The sequence below is a fragment of the Halyomorpha halys genome, unplaced genomic scaffold (assembly GCF_000696795.3).
Source record: "Halyomorpha halys isolate HHAL.00 unplaced genomic scaffold, Hhal_1.1 Scaffold214.1, whole genome shotgun sequence".
Classification (NCBI taxonomy): Eukaryota; Metazoa; Arthropoda; class Insecta; order Hemiptera; family Pentatomidae; genus Halyomorpha; species Halyomorpha halys.
This window is the reverse complement of record NW_027110944.1, coordinates 676,669-695,192: the sequence shown is the minus strand read 5'-3', so window position 1 is coordinate 695,192 and position 18,524 is coordinate 676,669. Positions and strand designations below refer to the sequence as shown.

General features: G+C 30.9%; 1 protein-coding gene across 1 annotated transcript in view; it reads left to right on the top strand.

The window, feature by feature from the left end:
• The window catches only part of LOC106679670 (homeobox protein Nkx-2.1), a 145,611-nt gene extending 137,092 nt beyond the window's left edge, over nucleotides 1–8,519 (top strand). Inside the window, exons 4-5 of the mRNA XM_014418951.2 lie at nucleotides 5,691–5,777; nucleotides 7,879–8,519. Of these exons, the coding sequence (XP_014274437.1) occupies nucleotides 5,691–5,777; nucleotides 7,879–8,067 (276 nt within the window). The 3' untranslated portion in view covers nucleotides 8,068–8,519. The remainder of the gene's footprint in view (nucleotides 1–5,690; nucleotides 5,778–7,878) is intronic.
• Nucleotides 8,520–18,524: the final 10,005 nt, after the last annotated feature.

Sequence of the window (18,524 nt, the reverse complement as noted above, 5' to 3'; positions counted from 1 at the left end):
AAAGTTTAAAAAAAATAAATACATAGGTTAAAAATAAATGAATATCTTAAAATACATAAATTAAAAATAAATAAATAGGCTAAAAACAACAACAAAAAGTAAATAGTTTAAACAAAATATAACCAATAACTTAAAAGTAGGAATCAGATTTTTATGTCATAAACAAGTTTTTTTTTTTGCATTTGTTTATTGCAATTCACAACTGTATTTACATAAAAAAGCAATAATTAAATTTGATGTAATATAAAAATGGAGGGATACAGGCATGTAAAAAAACTACCTATTGTAGCGATCTAATCATATTTCTACAATAGAAGGTCTCCTGGCCATCTTCTTTTCAGGCGCCTCGGAGGATTGTCAGAAATAGAAGGAGAAGCAAGGTTAGGAACTAGAGGGTTTTGATGGTTACGAAGTTTATAATGGAAAGAATGGTATCTGGTTCGGGCTAGTTCGGTTATATATGGAACATTAAAGTCTTTATTTGTGACAAAGTAAGGAGCATTGAGGATTTTACGAAGGATTTTGGATTGTAAGGATTGGATTCGAGAGGAATTCGAAAGTTTGTTAAAATATGATTTCATTATATTTTTAATATCAATAGTTTCGTTCATTTGTGTAATGTTTTTAAGAAACATAAAAGTCAAGATGAGTCTCTTCAAGCAAGGAGCGAATTAGGAAAGTGTATTAACGGTTAACCTATTGAACTATTCTGATTAAATCCGATTACAATGTGCTTTAAAAAAAAAAATTTGTTCTCTTAGGGTTTGATCCGTAATTTGGAATGTGTTTCATGGATCCACATGACACAAAACTTGCTTAAAGCGTGGTACTTAACATACTGTTCAAAGAATACTTTTGGGAATCAAGATTTTTTATCAGTGTCTGTACAAAACACAAGCTTATGTCGATATTAATTCTCTTCGTAAACCTTTCCACTTAATAAACATTTTACTGAAATATTTCACCGTAATAAATATTAATTTATTCCGTTTCGAATCAAATATATTTCAAGTACATCATTCTTGGGTTGAAAATTCATTAGTCAGGAATGAATAATGAAATATCAATACAAGGAAAATCAAAGCTATTTATTGAAAATATCTCCACAAATATGTTGTAGGTACTTCATAAAATATTTCAATAATTATTCTATCTAACTAATTACATTCTGAGTAATTCGATTAATAATGGATTAGTGTCCACTTCAGTTTAACGCGCAACTGGGCCCTACGATTATATCAAAATACGTATTGATAATTTGAAGAGAATGAGGAATTTGTTGTAGATACAATTACTTCTTATATCATAACTCGCCTTGTCGCTATGGGATCGACGCGACACCCTTGCTGCGTTGTAACCTTACTGGTTTGTTCTGGACAGTGATTGGTTAATTTTTTTTCTCTCTCTCACAGTTTATGAAAAACAAAATGCTTTGATCAATAATAAAAATATTTTGTAATAAACTTATGAGTAGATAGCCCTGATAATTGAAAAGTTCCAGGAGTGTTTTTTTATTATTATTTTATAATAAGAAGAAAAACTTAATCTTAATGGTAATAATAACCCCTAACTGGTCATTTCTTATTTCACTTATTCCATCGAGAGTGAGACCATCCTGAAAAATAAGCAATCCTCCCAGGTCGGGATCGAACCAGCGTCGCTTCAGACATGAGGTTGCTAAGCTGAGACCTTGACTCCCTCAGCTTCAACGGCCTCTAGAGGTTCACAAATAACCAACAAACTGCCCTTTCTTTACTTAATCCAACCCAGATGAGATCTACACACTCTAACCCAGCAATATAACCACTGAACCTGCGGGAATTCCATTAGTAACATCTGAAAACTGATTATTTAAAGTTTGGACTTCTATTTCAGAAAAGTACAGTAATTTGGTCCATTTTATAAACTAAATTACGTAAAGAAATTTATTTGTAAATGTTGAAAATAATTTATTTTAAAAAATTCCATATTTGCACGATGTATTTTATCAAAGATCTGCTATAATGACCGAATATGTCCGGTTTCCTGGACTTTCGTTATAAACAATATCCAGTATATATATTACAGCATATAAACATTAATAATTAACATAATTTTTTTTAATGTGAAAGATATTACTTTACGAGGACAAAATAATATGTTTTCTGCGTTATGGTTAATGGAGTCGTTCAATACGGACAAGAATGGATTCGGAAAGAAGCCCTTTTTGTTTTTCGCTGTGCCTGAAATGCGAAGTCAAACGAATTTTTGGTGGTTGGTGAGTTACGAGAAAATACGAATTATTTCGGAATATGTGTAACAAACAAACTAGTCAAGTCCAGGTGATATAGCTGTTTTTAATTTTGGATTTATTTCGGTGAAAACGTTTAGTATCCAACAGAAAAACAAGCATATCATTAAGGTTTAGCATCAAATATGATCGGTGGTTGATAATCGTCATATCATAGGATGCGGACCAACTAAGAGGGGAAAAAATATATTGTTTGTTTTTATATGATTCCTAGTTAAAAAATATTAAAACAACGAATATGATAAGCAGGGATGCTGCTACAACAACTTATTGGTGAAGGGAATAGGCAAAATTTAAACACTTCCAACAATTTTGATCGTATTTCACAACTTACCAGAAGTCTTAGGATTATTATGGGATTATGGACTGAAGTTTTCCTTTTTCATGATTCTTTTTGGAATTATCCAGAAGGAGTCTCTAAGTAGCATTTTAAAGTTATTTTTAGTACAATAAGCTCTTTTAGTAATGTTTTACCTCAATTTTCGTAGTTTGAAGTAGGTTTTAAAATATTATTAAAAAGGGGGGATATGACTCATGATCACGTCCCTTACGGTGAACTATATTGGATTTGTATAGATGTGCGATGCGATCCATGAGCTTAGTTTGAAGTTTTGAAGGAGTCAAGGCGTTTATCTATGAAACTTCTTAACTACCGCGGCGCCGGTTCGAATCCAGCCGTAACGACCTCACGAAATGAAAACTTGATCCCCTAATCTGGTTGGTTACCTGTAGATAACTCCCCGTATGTAAAAAAAAACAAAACGAGAATATGATTCAAGTAACGAAGTGAACTATATATATGAGGTAATATAGTTTAAGTTAAGTCAGTGATATATATTTAATGGTTTTGTTTATTTCGATTAAATTGCAGTATCCTACTGAAAAACAACCATAATCATTACCTAATGATTTTTCGGTAGGAGACTGCAGTTTTATATCACTAACTATGTCACCTCAATTTCATCAAAAAGAACCAGGGAAGAAAAACTTTATTAAAATATAAATATAAAGTTGTGCAGCCTAACTTCATTGGGTTGCTAGTTACGCAGCATACTTATTTTAGTCTAATCACACGATATTTTTAATGTAACAATAAATAGGCCTATAGAAGTATACAATAATAATTACAAACATTAGTAGTGTACAACATTAGAACATGACTTTTTTTTGTTTCATCTCTTTGGTTCTTTTATATTTTTTTTCTGTGCCTTTTTGTTTTTTCTTTTCCTTCCCTCCTTTTTCCCTTTCATATTTTAGTTTTAACACAATGTGCCTTTAACAGTATAATGGATAGAATAGTGCTATCAATACATGAGAAAATATAAGAAAGATACTTAAGTAACAAAAAGTAGTTAGCTTAAACATAGAAAAACCTTCAAAATATCTTGTGGATCAAGTCCCACTTTTACACAAATACAATATAATTTAAAATTTGGTATATATTTTTGTATATATCTTGATGATTTTAAATGGCTAATTATGGATCGTTTTAGTCGAAATCTGAATACATTTCAATTATTTCATTATTATCATTTAAATTAAATGTTCGGCATAGTATGAACATCTTGTTCAAAAATAAATGTATTCTGTAAGGAGTTATCACTCAATTAGAACACCATCGTGGTCCACCGACGACTGTCTTAATACATGAGGCCGTTCCAGGGTGGCACTTCCGCCGACACACTTCCTCCGCTTTTTGAGGAGCGGTTGCTGGTATAAAGCTGGTAGCCCTGCAAGTATTTTGTTGGCAACAATGATTGTGGAAGCCTTCAATAAAAGTTCCCTCCCGGAGAACAAAAGCTACTCCACACCCTACCTCTTCAGCAGCAGCTGATCCGGAAGAATCGCTGTTCCACCCGGATAGGACCAAATCATTAGCCACTCAAGCTACCATTTGATTTTAAATTCTAATCGTCTCAGCTGTTATAGCACCTAATTGAACTCATATACATTTACTCCGGAAAGGGAGGTACATTTATTTGGTATTTAAATATATGTATTCTTATATATGATGGATTTGTCTTATTAGATTGGGCACTCATTGTTGAAGATTGTTTATTTACTTTTTTTTTTTTTGTATTATTTATTTAATAAAGATATTTTTAATTTCACTTACTACTGCACTAACGGCTGTTGAACAGATTCGATAATTAGGACTCCATCTTGACAAGAGACTTACTTCGAATCCACACACAAGACTGAAACGACAAGAAACTGCTTGTAGATTCCGATTGCTACAACACTTACTTCATAAACGCTTTAAACTTCCCATTCACTACAAAAAATTAGTATACACTACGATAATTAGACCAATTTGGACATATGGAATTGAGCTGTGGGGCTCCACCAAACCATCAAATTCCTCCCGCATCCAATCCAAAATCCTACGTAAAATCCTTGATGCTTCTTATTACGTTACAAATAAACTCATTCACAAAGACCTTAACATCCCGTTCGTTGCAGATTTGCAGAAACTCCTTAACCATCCTAACCCATTAATTCTTAATCTTTCATCCTTAACAATCCCTGATAATCCTCCGAGGCGTCTGAAAAGAAGATGGCCACGGGACCTTATAATTTAAATTAATGTTTGAAGTACCAACAATGGGTGGTTCCTTCCCAAGATTTTCAAGTGTATATGGAACATGCAACATATTTACTTATTGTATTATTTTGTACAGTTGTAAATTACATTAAATAAAGAAATAAAAAATTTTACTTACTGATAGGTGAAATATACTAGTAAGGGGATGTATTGTGATTGTGCAAAATTTCAAATTTGAATTATGGACGGACACACGTTTTGAGGTGACCGACCTTGAGTCAAATTGGCCTTGTTCAAAAACGAAAAGTGGAACAATTTAAAGGACTTTTTTAGGCTTTCTCAAAATTTCGATAAATCAGTGTATAATTAAGTTGTTTTTAATATTAAATAAGTCTCACAGAAATAATTGAACATGCCTTAAATGACAAATTTTAAAAATATTTGACCTTTAAAGTACCTTTAATTTAGCTTATTTGAAATAAAGAAAGCTCTCATTGTCAATAATAAACAAAGAGGTTCGGAATAAACTGAAATAAAATATATTACGTATGTATTTATCCCTTCTTCATATATGTATTTCGTCAAGGGAAGATAAAAAGAAAATCTAGCTTTAATAGCCAAAAAAGAAAAAAAAAACATTGGTTACAGAGTTTATTCCAATATAAAAGATTAAGAGATTGTCAAAAATACTTTTAATTAATAATTTCATTCCAAAACTGTATTTATTATTTATGGATGTTTTAGGGGATTATTATGTCCCAACCTATCATTCAAATATTTTATTATTATTTTATTTTAACATTAACCAATGTGATTGATTTTTCATTAAATCCCATTCTTTATTTTTTATTACAGGTCAAAATATGGTTTCAGAACCACAGGTACAAATGCAAAAGACAGGCAAAGGAGAAAGCGATGGCTGAACAGAACGCACAAAACCAGGTATACAACAAATCGATCTTGTTTTAATAATATGATTTGGGAATTTTTGGTCTGTTAAAGTATAAACAATTAAGACAAAAAAAATTCAAACAAAACTGAAGGGATTCCAATTAAGATATAAAACTGGAGTATAATGTCTCTTTCTTGACGATTCCGAAAAAAAAAAAAAAAAAAATGGAATTGACAAGAATCACATTTACGTTCGGTAAGAAGTGTTTTTGATAATACTATGTAAATTTTGCTGTATTTTAGTCTAGAGAACAGCTGAATGAATTAAAACCAGTAAATTTTATTTTATTTTTCATGGATGTAAGTAATTTGAGTAATTTGAACATCCATATAAAATAAAATTATAATATGTTTACTTTGTTAAATGTAAGAAAAATGATTTTTTTAGCTTTTGGGAGTGGGGAAGTGAATTTTCGAGTGAATAAAATATAAATTCTTATTAAAAAAATGATCGTGTAGTAGGAAAAGTATCTCTCACTTAATAGTATAGAGAGACAAAAATAGTTTATATAACTACATTGATTAAGAATATAAAAATAAAGTTATTAAATAAAAATAGAAATCCTGAAAAATAGGAGGAATAGTGGTAAAATAAAAAGAGAAAATTAGAACAATATAGATAAAAATAGTAAGTAGTAAAAAAGTGACAAGTAATAGTAATAGTGATTGGAAAAGTTGGTTGGGGAGGGGGGGGTGCGTTCAACAAAAAAGAACATAAATAAACAAAAAATGATGTATTCATGCCGACGTTTCGACCTGAGTTTCAGGTCTTCATCAGGGCTCTAGAACAAAAGAGATAACAACCATCTAGAGAAACATAAAATTGAAAAGAAATAGTATACAAACAAATTTGGAACTATTCAAAATATTGAATTGAATAATACAAAATGATTGATTAATAACCATAGAATTAGACAGTAGCAGATTAATACCAGTGAAAGATGAAATATAATATTATGTAGGTAAGAAGATATGTATAATATAAGATATGTAAGTAATGTCTGAAAAACTGAAAAAACAAATTTGAATCTATAAATTTCATTTTCTGTCATATTGTTCAATTTGTAGATTCAAATTTATTATTTTTTTGTTTTTATCTCTTTTGTTCGTTATCTCTTCCTGATGGAGGGAGACCTAAAACTCAGGTCGAAATTTCGGCATAATAAATATTTTTTTGTTTATTTATGTTTTTCGCTGACCGCAACCCCCCGTCCAATAAATGAATACAACTACATCCAGTCGCCGTATTTATCCCACCTTAATACTGGCCTGAATATTCAGTTTAATTGAAAATTCAGACTGCTATGCAGGTAGGACAAATACGGTCATTGGTGTAAATTGGTGGATTAAAATAAATCCCATCAAATCACGTTAACTATTCGTCGTAAACCTATCTACTGGCCTATAGCATCCTTTAATAATGTTGTTCTTACCCCTGTCGAACAGATCCACTACCTTGGACTATATCTAGAGAAAAAACTAACTTCAAATCCTCACCCAAGACAGAACTGCACGTCGATTCCGTATATTACAGTACTTACTAGACTAGTGGTTTAAACTTCCAATCCATTACAAAAGATTGATCTACATGACTAAAATAAGGCCTATCTGTAGATACGGAGTGGAGTACAACAATCGAATTCCTCTCGTATCCAATCCTTACAATCCAAAATCTGTCGTAAAATACTCAATTTTCTTTACTTTGAAACAAATAAAATCATCCATAAGGACCTTAATGTTCCATATGTAACCGATTTAGCCCGAACCAGATATCAATCCCTCCATATAAACTCCCTAACCACCCAAATCCATTAGTTTCTAACCTTGTTTCCTCTTCCATTCCTGACAATTCTCTGAGGCACCTGAAAAGAAGATGGTCTCGAGACCTTCTAATGCCGAAACGTTATTAGAGGGCTACCAATGAATCATTGAACTATCGCCAACCCTATACAACATGCCTGGAATTGGTTATAAGCGTTTTTGTGCGGGGTTTCATACAAAATAAATAGTTATTTTATTGTTTAAGTTGACTTTCTTATAATTTGATATGAATTGGCACATAACAGTTTGTAAGAACCTTATTTTTCCACAGGGCCAGAGCTCACCCCGAAGAGTTGCCGTTCCCGTACTGGTGAAGGATGGGAAACCTTGCTCGGGAGGTGACATGCGTGGACAGTCCTGCCCGAACCACAGCCACCACCAGCAGATCTACCAGCAGCGGCAGCACCACCAGCAGCAAGTCTGCCCGTCCTACCTGCCACTCCAAACCAGGGCGTGGTAACCGACGACTCTTTTTATAGCATTTTGTAATGTTCTTGTACAGAGTCAGTGAGATCTCCAACTGTAAATATCCGACGCCTACCTTCTTTTTAAACATCGATGCGTACTTAATCGGGGGAGACCTATGAGGTACCCCCAATGCAATAATCACAAGTACCTATATACACCACATAAGTTGTAATTGAGTTTATAAATATCAGTTTTTTTTTCTATTGTGATTGTCGTTTAACTGTGTAGTGTAGTGTACCCCTTGGCGCATTCGGGTGCAAAGAGGAAATGGCTGACGGTAGATACCTGGTGTGTTTCATCGTCAAATTTAATCGATATAACAGAGAATTTATCTTGTAAATTTTTATTTTTTTACCATTAAAATCAAGCTATTTATATTTATTTAGTTATGTAAATATTATTCAATGTAATTTCTGTTTATTTATATTGCAACATGCCATTTTTTAAGAAAACACTTTTTTTATTTATAAATTATTTGATCTGGCCTCTGATGGAAGTAAGATGCATTTTAAACATAATAAATATCTTCGGTGAAATATAACAATAATAAACTGTTATAAAATAAAACGTTCCATAAAATATTTATAATTCCCCTTCAGAAAAAAAAAAGTAGCAACTAATTTATCCAATAAGCCAGCAACAGTGTTGATAATTAATCCTCTGGACTAAAATATATTGCTTCATTAACCAGACCAATCGATACAACTAATAGGTCTTCATCAGACTAAAAAAGCAATGAGGAAAAGAGCTTAATAACTCAATATCTTCTTATTAAAATTTAATTATTCCAGCGTTATTTTCCTTCTTTTTAAAATTTATTTAAATATTTTTAAATTAATTTAAAACGGTTTCGGACGTAAATTTTAGAAGAAAATTTAACATATGCATATTATTTTAATTTGATTTTAATAAATTCAATCAATAGAATTTTCGTTTCAAATAAATTTATTTTTATTTTAGACAGCTCTCGAGTTCATAACGTTCAGCAACCGATTATGTTAAATTATAAAATATTGTTTTCATAAAATAACTATTCCAAAAGGTTTTTAAAAATCAAGGAAATATAATGTAGCAGATGTTGCTACAACAAATAATGCTCATTCAAAGATACATCTTGTATAGTTATAATTAAAAAACAATAAATATTGAATTTCTGTAGATTTTTAATGGCCAAAGAAATACAAGTGCAATAAAAAATATATTCAGATATATGCATAATAATTTTATATTATATCGATTTAAATACATTTCGTGCCATAAATTCGAGGAAATAGATCTCTTTCATTTCAATAATATATTATTGAAAGCTTTTCCGAAAACTTCTTTCTTTAAAATCAACAACAAACAATGCTATTAATCAATCTTTACAAAGAAATAATTACTAATAACCTGGTGTTTTTTAATGTCACGAAATCAGTTTTTCCATCTCAAGTATTTACGTGGATTGGACCGTTTCTAAAGATTAAATAATTTTAACAACACTGACTAAAAAAATACCATAAATTTAAACTAATCGATACAATAAAGATATTTTTACAACGTTGGGTGAATTTGAAGTTGATGGATGAGTTTAATGTATTTTCTTATAGTATTTATTTTAAAATTAAAATAAATTCGTCAGCCATATCATGTTCTTACACCCCAGTGCAGAGGTAAATACATATAAGTGTATACATATACTAATATATGTATATATATACACCTATATGCAGATAGATAGATATATATTTATATATATGTACATATATTTACTGGTAATGCCACTTATACCATAGTGTGTATACGTCAGTGCAAAATATGTACAAATAAATCATCGAATATGTTTTGTACAGAGACATTCAATGAAATGCCAAATGTATGAACCAAATTTAAATGTGTATTTAAATAATTTGCCTGTTCACAATTTCATATTTTGGCATCTTTCTGTAATATTTTATGATAAGAAAGGATTTACCATTTAGATTACGCAAGTGAATTTTTTTTTTATAGTGAAAATTAAATCAACCTAATGAACAGAATTAAAAATTCATTTTTCATAAATAATGAAACAAATAATTGAATAACTATAATTGTTTAAAATGAACCTCAAAGTACAAAAGGACACATAGGAATGAATTTCGGATTAATAAAACTGACAGTCAATAGTAGTAGCTGGAACAAACCTATTGTTAATACAAATTGAGAAGGTAAAACATGCTTTGTAATTTAAATGAAAAAAAATTGGCTAAAATAAATTTGCAGTTATCCGTCCATCATTACTGCAAACATGGAATAAATCAGCTGAGAAAATATCTACGTTTTTTTCTTACAATCGTTTATTGCGTAGTAAAAAAAGAATAATGTATGTTCTAATTTTAGTAAAAATGTAATTTTAAATTTAAAAAAAAAATAGAAGAAGTATAGTTTGTTATATCTATATATTTAGATGCAGTATAAGATAATCGCTTGTAAAAGACAATATTATATTAAATTATATAGTTCCATCTTAAATATTATATGTTCCGTAGAAAACTTAGATTGGCTTAACCGAAAAATATTTAAATCTTAAACATTTTAAAATTGTGTCAAAAATTATTTGAATTAATCGACATTTATTTTTTTTCTTCAGAAGAAATAACCGTCCGATACTGATAACACCAAATCCTCCAGTTCTTAAGGGACAATGCACTTAAAATAAAATGTGTTTTGAAAGTAAAACTAAAGCTTGTAAAAATTTAAATTTATTGGAAGAAAATTTATATTTATTTATGAACAAATATCTGATAACGGTATAAATAAAAGTAAATAAAACTGGTGAATGTTTAAATTTTCAATCCAAAATAAGATTTCTTCTACTGAGTGTTACAGCGGAAACCCATTTTGGACCATTTAGAGGTTTTAAGAAATTCTACCGAATTCTACTTACTAGGGCATTAACAATGCTTTTCGGTTATTTATTATAAGGTTCTAGGAGGAAAAACGTCTTGACTGTTTTAGGTATTGAATGAATTAAAAACAGTAATGGTAAATCCTTTCCTACAGGTGCCATCCAACAGGCTTCATATAACTAGACGTCAACTCAAAATCCTATTTTTTATGAAAGGAAGAGTAATTGTAAAGATTAACTAGACGCCAAGTACTGAAAATTAGTTGTAGAACATGACAAAGAGAAATTTTGTAAATAAAAAACCAAAAAAAAACCTGTATTTATTTTGGCGATTCATTGATACAAGTCTGATATGTAAAATCCTCGATATGTGAACAAGAGGATGAAATAAATAAATAAAAACAAAACAAAAAATGAAAAAAAAAAAAAACATGCCAGACTATACTTTGTAGAAAATGAAAATGTATATATGACGTAAGTTATTTTGTTTGCCCACTACTTTATATATATTATATATAGAGAGGAATTGCTGAAAGTATGAGTTTGTATGTAAATACACGTTATGAACAATTGATCATAGGTGTTGTTGCTGTGGTGGAGGGGGAAAGGAGGAGCGAAGTGGGCGTGGCCTCACTAATGAGGCAATGGCGGCCTATCGACCCCCCTCTCTCTCCCCCTTCATTTAGTGCAGCCAGTAATTATTTACTACCCCCCCAACTTTTCTCTCCTCTACCTCACCCCTCATTTATCACATGCTTCCTCTGAGGAGTTGGCAGGTTTCTCCTGAATCACTGGCGTAGATCGAAGTAGCAAGATTTGCTAATCCAAGGATTTTAACCAGGACACTAGTGTATTGGGAATTAATCCTAATAACTTTTGGATGTTTTAACTATAACGCGATGAAGTAATAGTAATAATTATACTTTCATCGGCTGTATAGTACTGAATGCTATCACAAATGAAAAGATATGATAAATATAACATTATTATATTTCGATTATATCTGAATACATTTTACTCAACTCAATAAATTTATAGAAATAAAATATTTGCAAAGATGAAATTGAACATTAAATTATTTTCTAAATACCAAATATTATTCAACAATTCGGTAAAGTGTTTAGAACAAACCATTTTGACCAATAGTATATTTACTTTCATGATTCCATGAATTATGATCTCGCTCATGATCGCACCGCTTGATACACTGCCTATTACACTAAGGAAAAACATGAGAGTTCCATAAACAAATAATGATACAGCAGACAAACATATTTTCCAATAAAATTGTTAAGAACTGCTATTTGCAAATATTGTTCTGATTTCGATGATTTTTTTTTTTTTTGTTTGTTTTGTCGGAAATTTAACCAGCTTTCAAATATTAGGCACAGGCCATCGAAAAAACATTTTTCCTACAATTCCTCAGGGATTTTTGAGATATGTGTTGTGGTGGCATGATTAACGTCTTCAGCGGCAATAGTTGGCGTTTGCAAAGAGAGTATTTGAAATGGGTTTGCCACTGTCGAAATTATTATTAACATTTCTATATCTTTAGTATATTTCTTTTAAATATATTTTTAATTATAATTCATTTAAAGTTACATTATTTTACATTTGTTTTAGTGGCAAACCCATTTGAAACCTCTCGCCATATGATCAATTACAATGAATTAATTAAAAAAGAACGTGTGTTGTTATCAAAAAATTATAAATGTTTTGTAATATATGAAGTGTAAATATTGTTCTATTGAAGAATAAAGAACGTAATTATCGTTACATATATATCTTTTTCGTTTCACACGAACACGCACTAAAGTGTTATTAAAAAAATTACTAATAATATTTGGATTTTTGATTCATTTAATAATATTAATAGAATTTTTTTTCTTGATAGTTTCAGTATTTTGTTTCAAAAAGGTATTTTTCTAATTGATACAATGTAAATGATTAGTATAATATTGAACAGTGTGCCATTCACTTAGTGCTATAGTGTAAAAACCATTATTTAGTACTAAGGTCGAGTTCTTCCTTACCATATATGTTTTGTTAGCTTACACCAAACTTAACCTCTTCATCTAGGAGTAATGGAAATTATTTTTATGAATGAATTAATAAAAAACACGTTTGTAATTTACTCGAACCTTGCTGACAAGAACCCCATCGGAGATTTCTGTACCTCTTGAGCGAACGATATTGGGGATTATGATCTAAATGATCATAGGCACTCGCACTGGAGGGGGGAAGGCACTTTCTTCCCCCCTATATTTTACGAAGGGGACCTGAGTGCCTCTGGCCCTCTCAATATATTTCGTGGATATTTACTCAAAAATAACTCCAAAGAGATTAATAAATCGTTCAATTAATTTTTATTAAATTCAACCGAAAACAATGAGTTAATTAATAATGCAAAATATTTATACAAGTGAATTAATATATTTTTTTTTAATTGCTTTACCCAACTCACCTCCTGAATATTACAAAACGATTCACTAAGTAATTGAAAACTATCCTTTTTCTTATCCAGAGCTCTCACGCCTTTATTTTTTACTATAAACTGATGCTATGTAGTGGGTAGAATTATGCATTGCTAGTCAATTCAAAAACAGTCGAAACATCGATTTTTAATTTATTTTTTTAAACTTCAGCGACGCTTAATTGATCTTCGTTTGTAATTGAGAATTTAATCAAACCCAACCTAGAATTGTTGTCGACTTTTTTTTTTATTCTCTTATCCTATTTTTAATAAACAATTTTTTGTTTTATAGATTTAGATAATTGACCGTATAATTTCAATAAAGAAGATGAATAAATAAATATAAAGAAGATGGTAAGAGTTGCGGTCAAAAACATCAAAAATATTTTTTTATTTTCTCTTTTAATAAAAATTGACGTTTCGCCCCCAGTTTGTAGTGAAAGTGGAGAAAAAGTCTGTAAAGCTATCATCTTTAACAGCTCTGATGAAGTCCTACAAAGTAGGGCGAAACGTCAGTTTTTATTAAAAGGGAAAATAAATAGTTGAAAACTATTTTTGTTCTTTTTGACCGCAACCCAGACTTCATATCTTCACATCTTCTTCATATTTTAATTTTTGGTTTTATACATAAACACATATTGCACTACATTCAACAAATCACAAACATATAATTAACAAATTACGAGTAGCGAAGGTGTTGTTTATTACGGTGCAGCAATAGAATTGAAAATACATTTTTTATTAATATGTTGTCATATTTGCTGCTGTTTTACTATAACATGTGTATTTTATCTTGATAAATTATAATCCAATTTCTGAATAATTTTCCAATACAAACTACAGTATATGGAAAAAAAATAATCTATTGGTAACAAGAATATTAAGTAGATCCCGGCGCTTCTCTCTCAACTGCACCATTAGTATTTTAGCCAGTGGAGGTTGAGAGTTAGGGCGCTATCCACAGACGCTCAAGACTTGAATGAAGAATCTGGTCATTGCCAGAACTCCAATATAATTATTTATATATAACTACTGCCGTTTCAACCTTCGGGAAGGATTGTAGAGATGGATAATGCTAGAGAAAGATTGTGCTAAGGGATTAGGATGATGAATGAATTTCTCATGGAATTTGGATTTAATAAGGTCTGATAAAATGGGATATTAAGTTAACAATGTAGGGTATTGTTGGTTACATAGTAAGGAACATTGAATATTATTCCAAGGACTTTGGACTGAAAGGATTGAATGCGTTTGATATAAAGATTTTAGTTGTCCGCAGTTATAGTCCATAAGTCTGCAAAGGTTTTATTATTTTTTTGTAAAGTAGAATTTGTTATCTACTAAAAGCTGTGAATTTATACTCAGCATGGTGCATCTTTAGTGTGAAATAATTAATTTAGTATAAATTGTTTAGTTAGAAATAAATTGACCATAAAATTGTTTTATTTGTAGAACACCTTTATTGAAAATACCAATCTCAGAAAAGAAATGGTTTCTATTTTTCAAAATAATGAAATTTCCAAAATAGCATAATGCTTTTTATAGTCAGCAAAAAATGTTAAAATTTTGGGAGTACTATGAGTAGCCAGGTTGAAATTTTTTATAGATATGAACTGCTAATTTGGTAAGTAATATGGTAAATATCGATTGGATATATCTATATATAACATCACGAGGTATTATCAACATAATACATATAAATTAGACATATTAGCAATTTAATAGTAAATTCCGATTTCATTATAGCAAGTTTGCAACCTCAGTTTAGCAGGTTAGTTAAAAGTAAAATGTCACAGGAAGCGAGGAGTGTCTTTTCAGAAAGGAAATTTGAAAATTAATTTATGAAATTTACTATGTGAATAGTTTTGTTTCTAATTATAACCAATCTTTCAAAAGTTGGAGTACAGTGCAGAAGTTTGCAGTTCTGTTTTAAATGGAGTATTTAATGTGTAGAAATTTAACTTTTAAGCAAACATTTTAGAGCGTTTAGAATTGAAGAAATCATTGAAAAAATAATTAGTATTTTGTTAATCTCTTTTAATTAATCTGACAAATTTTTAGCAGTCCATTTAATTTCTCGATTACAAATAATTTCACGATGCTCTAATATAAACTTAAAACAGGACAATGAAATCTTTAAATTATAAATTATTGTCCTACATTCACTTAATAAGTTGTTTTTGAACTACTTTGTGCATAATCAAGAATCCTCATATTTCAATCCCAAATATTTTTAAAAGTCTTCCAATTAATACTAACCCATTAAATAGTTGAATAAATAGTCTTGTTAATAATGAGACCTTATTTGACCGTTATTAGTTAAATAATGATATTTATATAACACAAAAATCCTACGAGTGAAAATATATAATTTTTTTTTTTTTATTGGGTTTCACGACGTTCCACGACTTTCCACTTACATGTAAATGACAGCCCCAATCTCGATTTTTTATTTTACTTCTTTTTTTCCTCCCTAATTTATTCGTTGCAAACAGTGCCATTGATGACATTGCGACCATTTCTATGGGAATCAATTGGCATACTTTGCCAAGGCTACACTTGCTCAGCCATGATATGTACTCCGCGAAGATACAAGGACCTGAGTCTTCTGTGATGTCAGTTGGAAGCTCCTCTTAAAGCATTGATCTATGTCCCAAAAATTAGCCACCTTGATGGATACCGTATTTCAGGCAATTTTCGATTACAAGAATGATATTCGAAAGTGTGCCGGTCTGATTAGAACTGATGTAAATAATACAGAAGCATCACTGGCCGTAAAGAGCTCGACAGTCTCTGAACTAGATTTCATTTGAAGATTCAAGCGGCAGCGAATAGGTTTGCTCTGTTTTAAGTCGAAGAAATGGTACAATGAATTCACATATGACAGGAATAAACAAATGGACTGAGCTTAAAAGTGAATTCTCCTGGCCTCTAGTTCCCGGAACTCCACTTTGGGGAGCTGGAAAAACCCTTGGGCACATGTCCAAACAAAATGCTCTATGTCATCCATCTGCACAATAAGACAAAGAAGCAAATAGTCAAACACCTGGAGAAGAACAATTATACATGCTTACAAGAAGTGTATTAAGTGGATAGAGAAGGCTCAACAAGGTTTGTAGACATTTTACCGTTCAGTGAAAGGGTAGCGGATCCCACAGTATGAATCCAAACGAAACAGGCGGATAAAGAGGATATCTAAACAAAAACTATTCCTTACTTACAGAAAAATTACAGATGGATTTGTTGAAAGACGATTTTCAGTAAAAGGGCTTTGGTTTGGAAGTAAAGGAACCGTACCTGTTACAAGTACTTTTTTGGAGAAGTTCGGTGTTGAGAATAACCAATTTCATAGAACAACGAAAATCATTATTTCGGATTGAAAATCTGACGTCATCATTCCCATTATACTTTGGCAGGGTTTCTGTGAGTGGAACAAGAAAAATATATTCTACTCATGTCGTCTAATACTCTCATCCTTTCTAATTTTGTCTAGAGCACTGATTGAGGCTATGTATCAGCAACTCAATCAATAGAGTTGATCAGCCGCTTGCGATTTTGCAATCCAGAAGTTCCTCTAAAAATATTTCTGAGAAATCAAAAAGTACTACAAATAACAATTGTTAAATCCGATTAGGAGCCTACAATGTGATGGCCCCCCTGAAATCGATAATCGAAGTTATCTCCAGAGTTACGTCCATGAACTTCAAAGTCCAGGACACCTTTAGTTATATTTTTCTAAACAAACCTGTTTGACCAGGTAGAAACCGGTAAGTAGAAACAACCAATTAATTAATTTTCCATGTATCATTTATGTCTTTATAACTTCTTTCGTAGCAATAACGCAAATTTCAAAATTTGCAATTGTATTAAGTTTTCAAATATTTCTTAAACCTTTTTTTATAAACTGAATTTAAGTAGATATAGGGTCCGTACGAAATGAGTAAGGTTTAAGGAACTTTTTTAATGCCAATATATAATTTTGTACGATTTGTGTTGTGAACTAATTTTGAAAAACAAAATTAATTTGTTTGTAGTAGTTTCATTAATGATTACCGATAATAATGAAAAAAAATTATAATATACTTGTTGGTTTACTTTTATCTTGATATTTAGACGCTATCCTATTATAGTGAGGAGGAGAGGGGTAGGGTGTAGCTAAGTATGGGATTAGTAATGTAAAGATGACTGGATCAAATCCCTGCCCCTATTTCTTAATCCTCATCCTCGAGGGAAGCTAGACCAACAACCCTTTAATTAGGGTTAAACTGCTCGTTCTAAACTACTTGTAAAAACGTATATACAAGGAAGGTACACAAAATTATGAGACCAAAACTATAGACACAGCCAGATTATTACTTTCGTTAGTCCTTTTCACACACTAAGAATTTCAATGGTCCAGTTTCCTTCCGAGAAATTAACCCGGAAGAACATTTACACACGAATTTCTGCAAGCTATTTCCATTAAATCAAACATTATGAAGACCAGGCGAAATGGCATAATGGCATTTAAAATAAATAAACCTTTTGGAAATCAATTGAAGGAATTATCAATTACCTGATATTTTTTTCTCTCATTGATATTAATTACTTATGATTGTTGATGAACAGCTTAAGTTTTTTTATAAATCAACTTTTATTACATACTACAATTTTTTCAATGATTTATATTTCTCTTCTCCTGCTATAGAGCGGGTACCCCTATAACGCGATTGTTTTCATTTTCTCTTGACCCACATTGCACCGAGGGCCCACTGTAATTTTTAGAAACTCCGTGTACAATTATGCAATTGTAGTCAATAAATAATTGTTACTTCTTCACTAAACCAGCAATGCATCGTACCCGGGAAAAACGGCTAGTCTTGTAGTCGATGAGCCTGCTGCTATCATGCGGACTTTTTTCGGCTGGTAAATTCTTAGTGTGTCCAATTCCATTCAGTTTAATAGGGGTATTCATGATCTTTGGTTTAACATGTTAAAGCATGTTAAATGGAAAAAATCATGTTGAATGGAGAAATATTTCCATATTTTACATGTTAAAACGATATAACATATAACATGGTTGAGAGTCTATACTAGGCCTGCTAAACGAAGAATGACGTCGCAATTGACG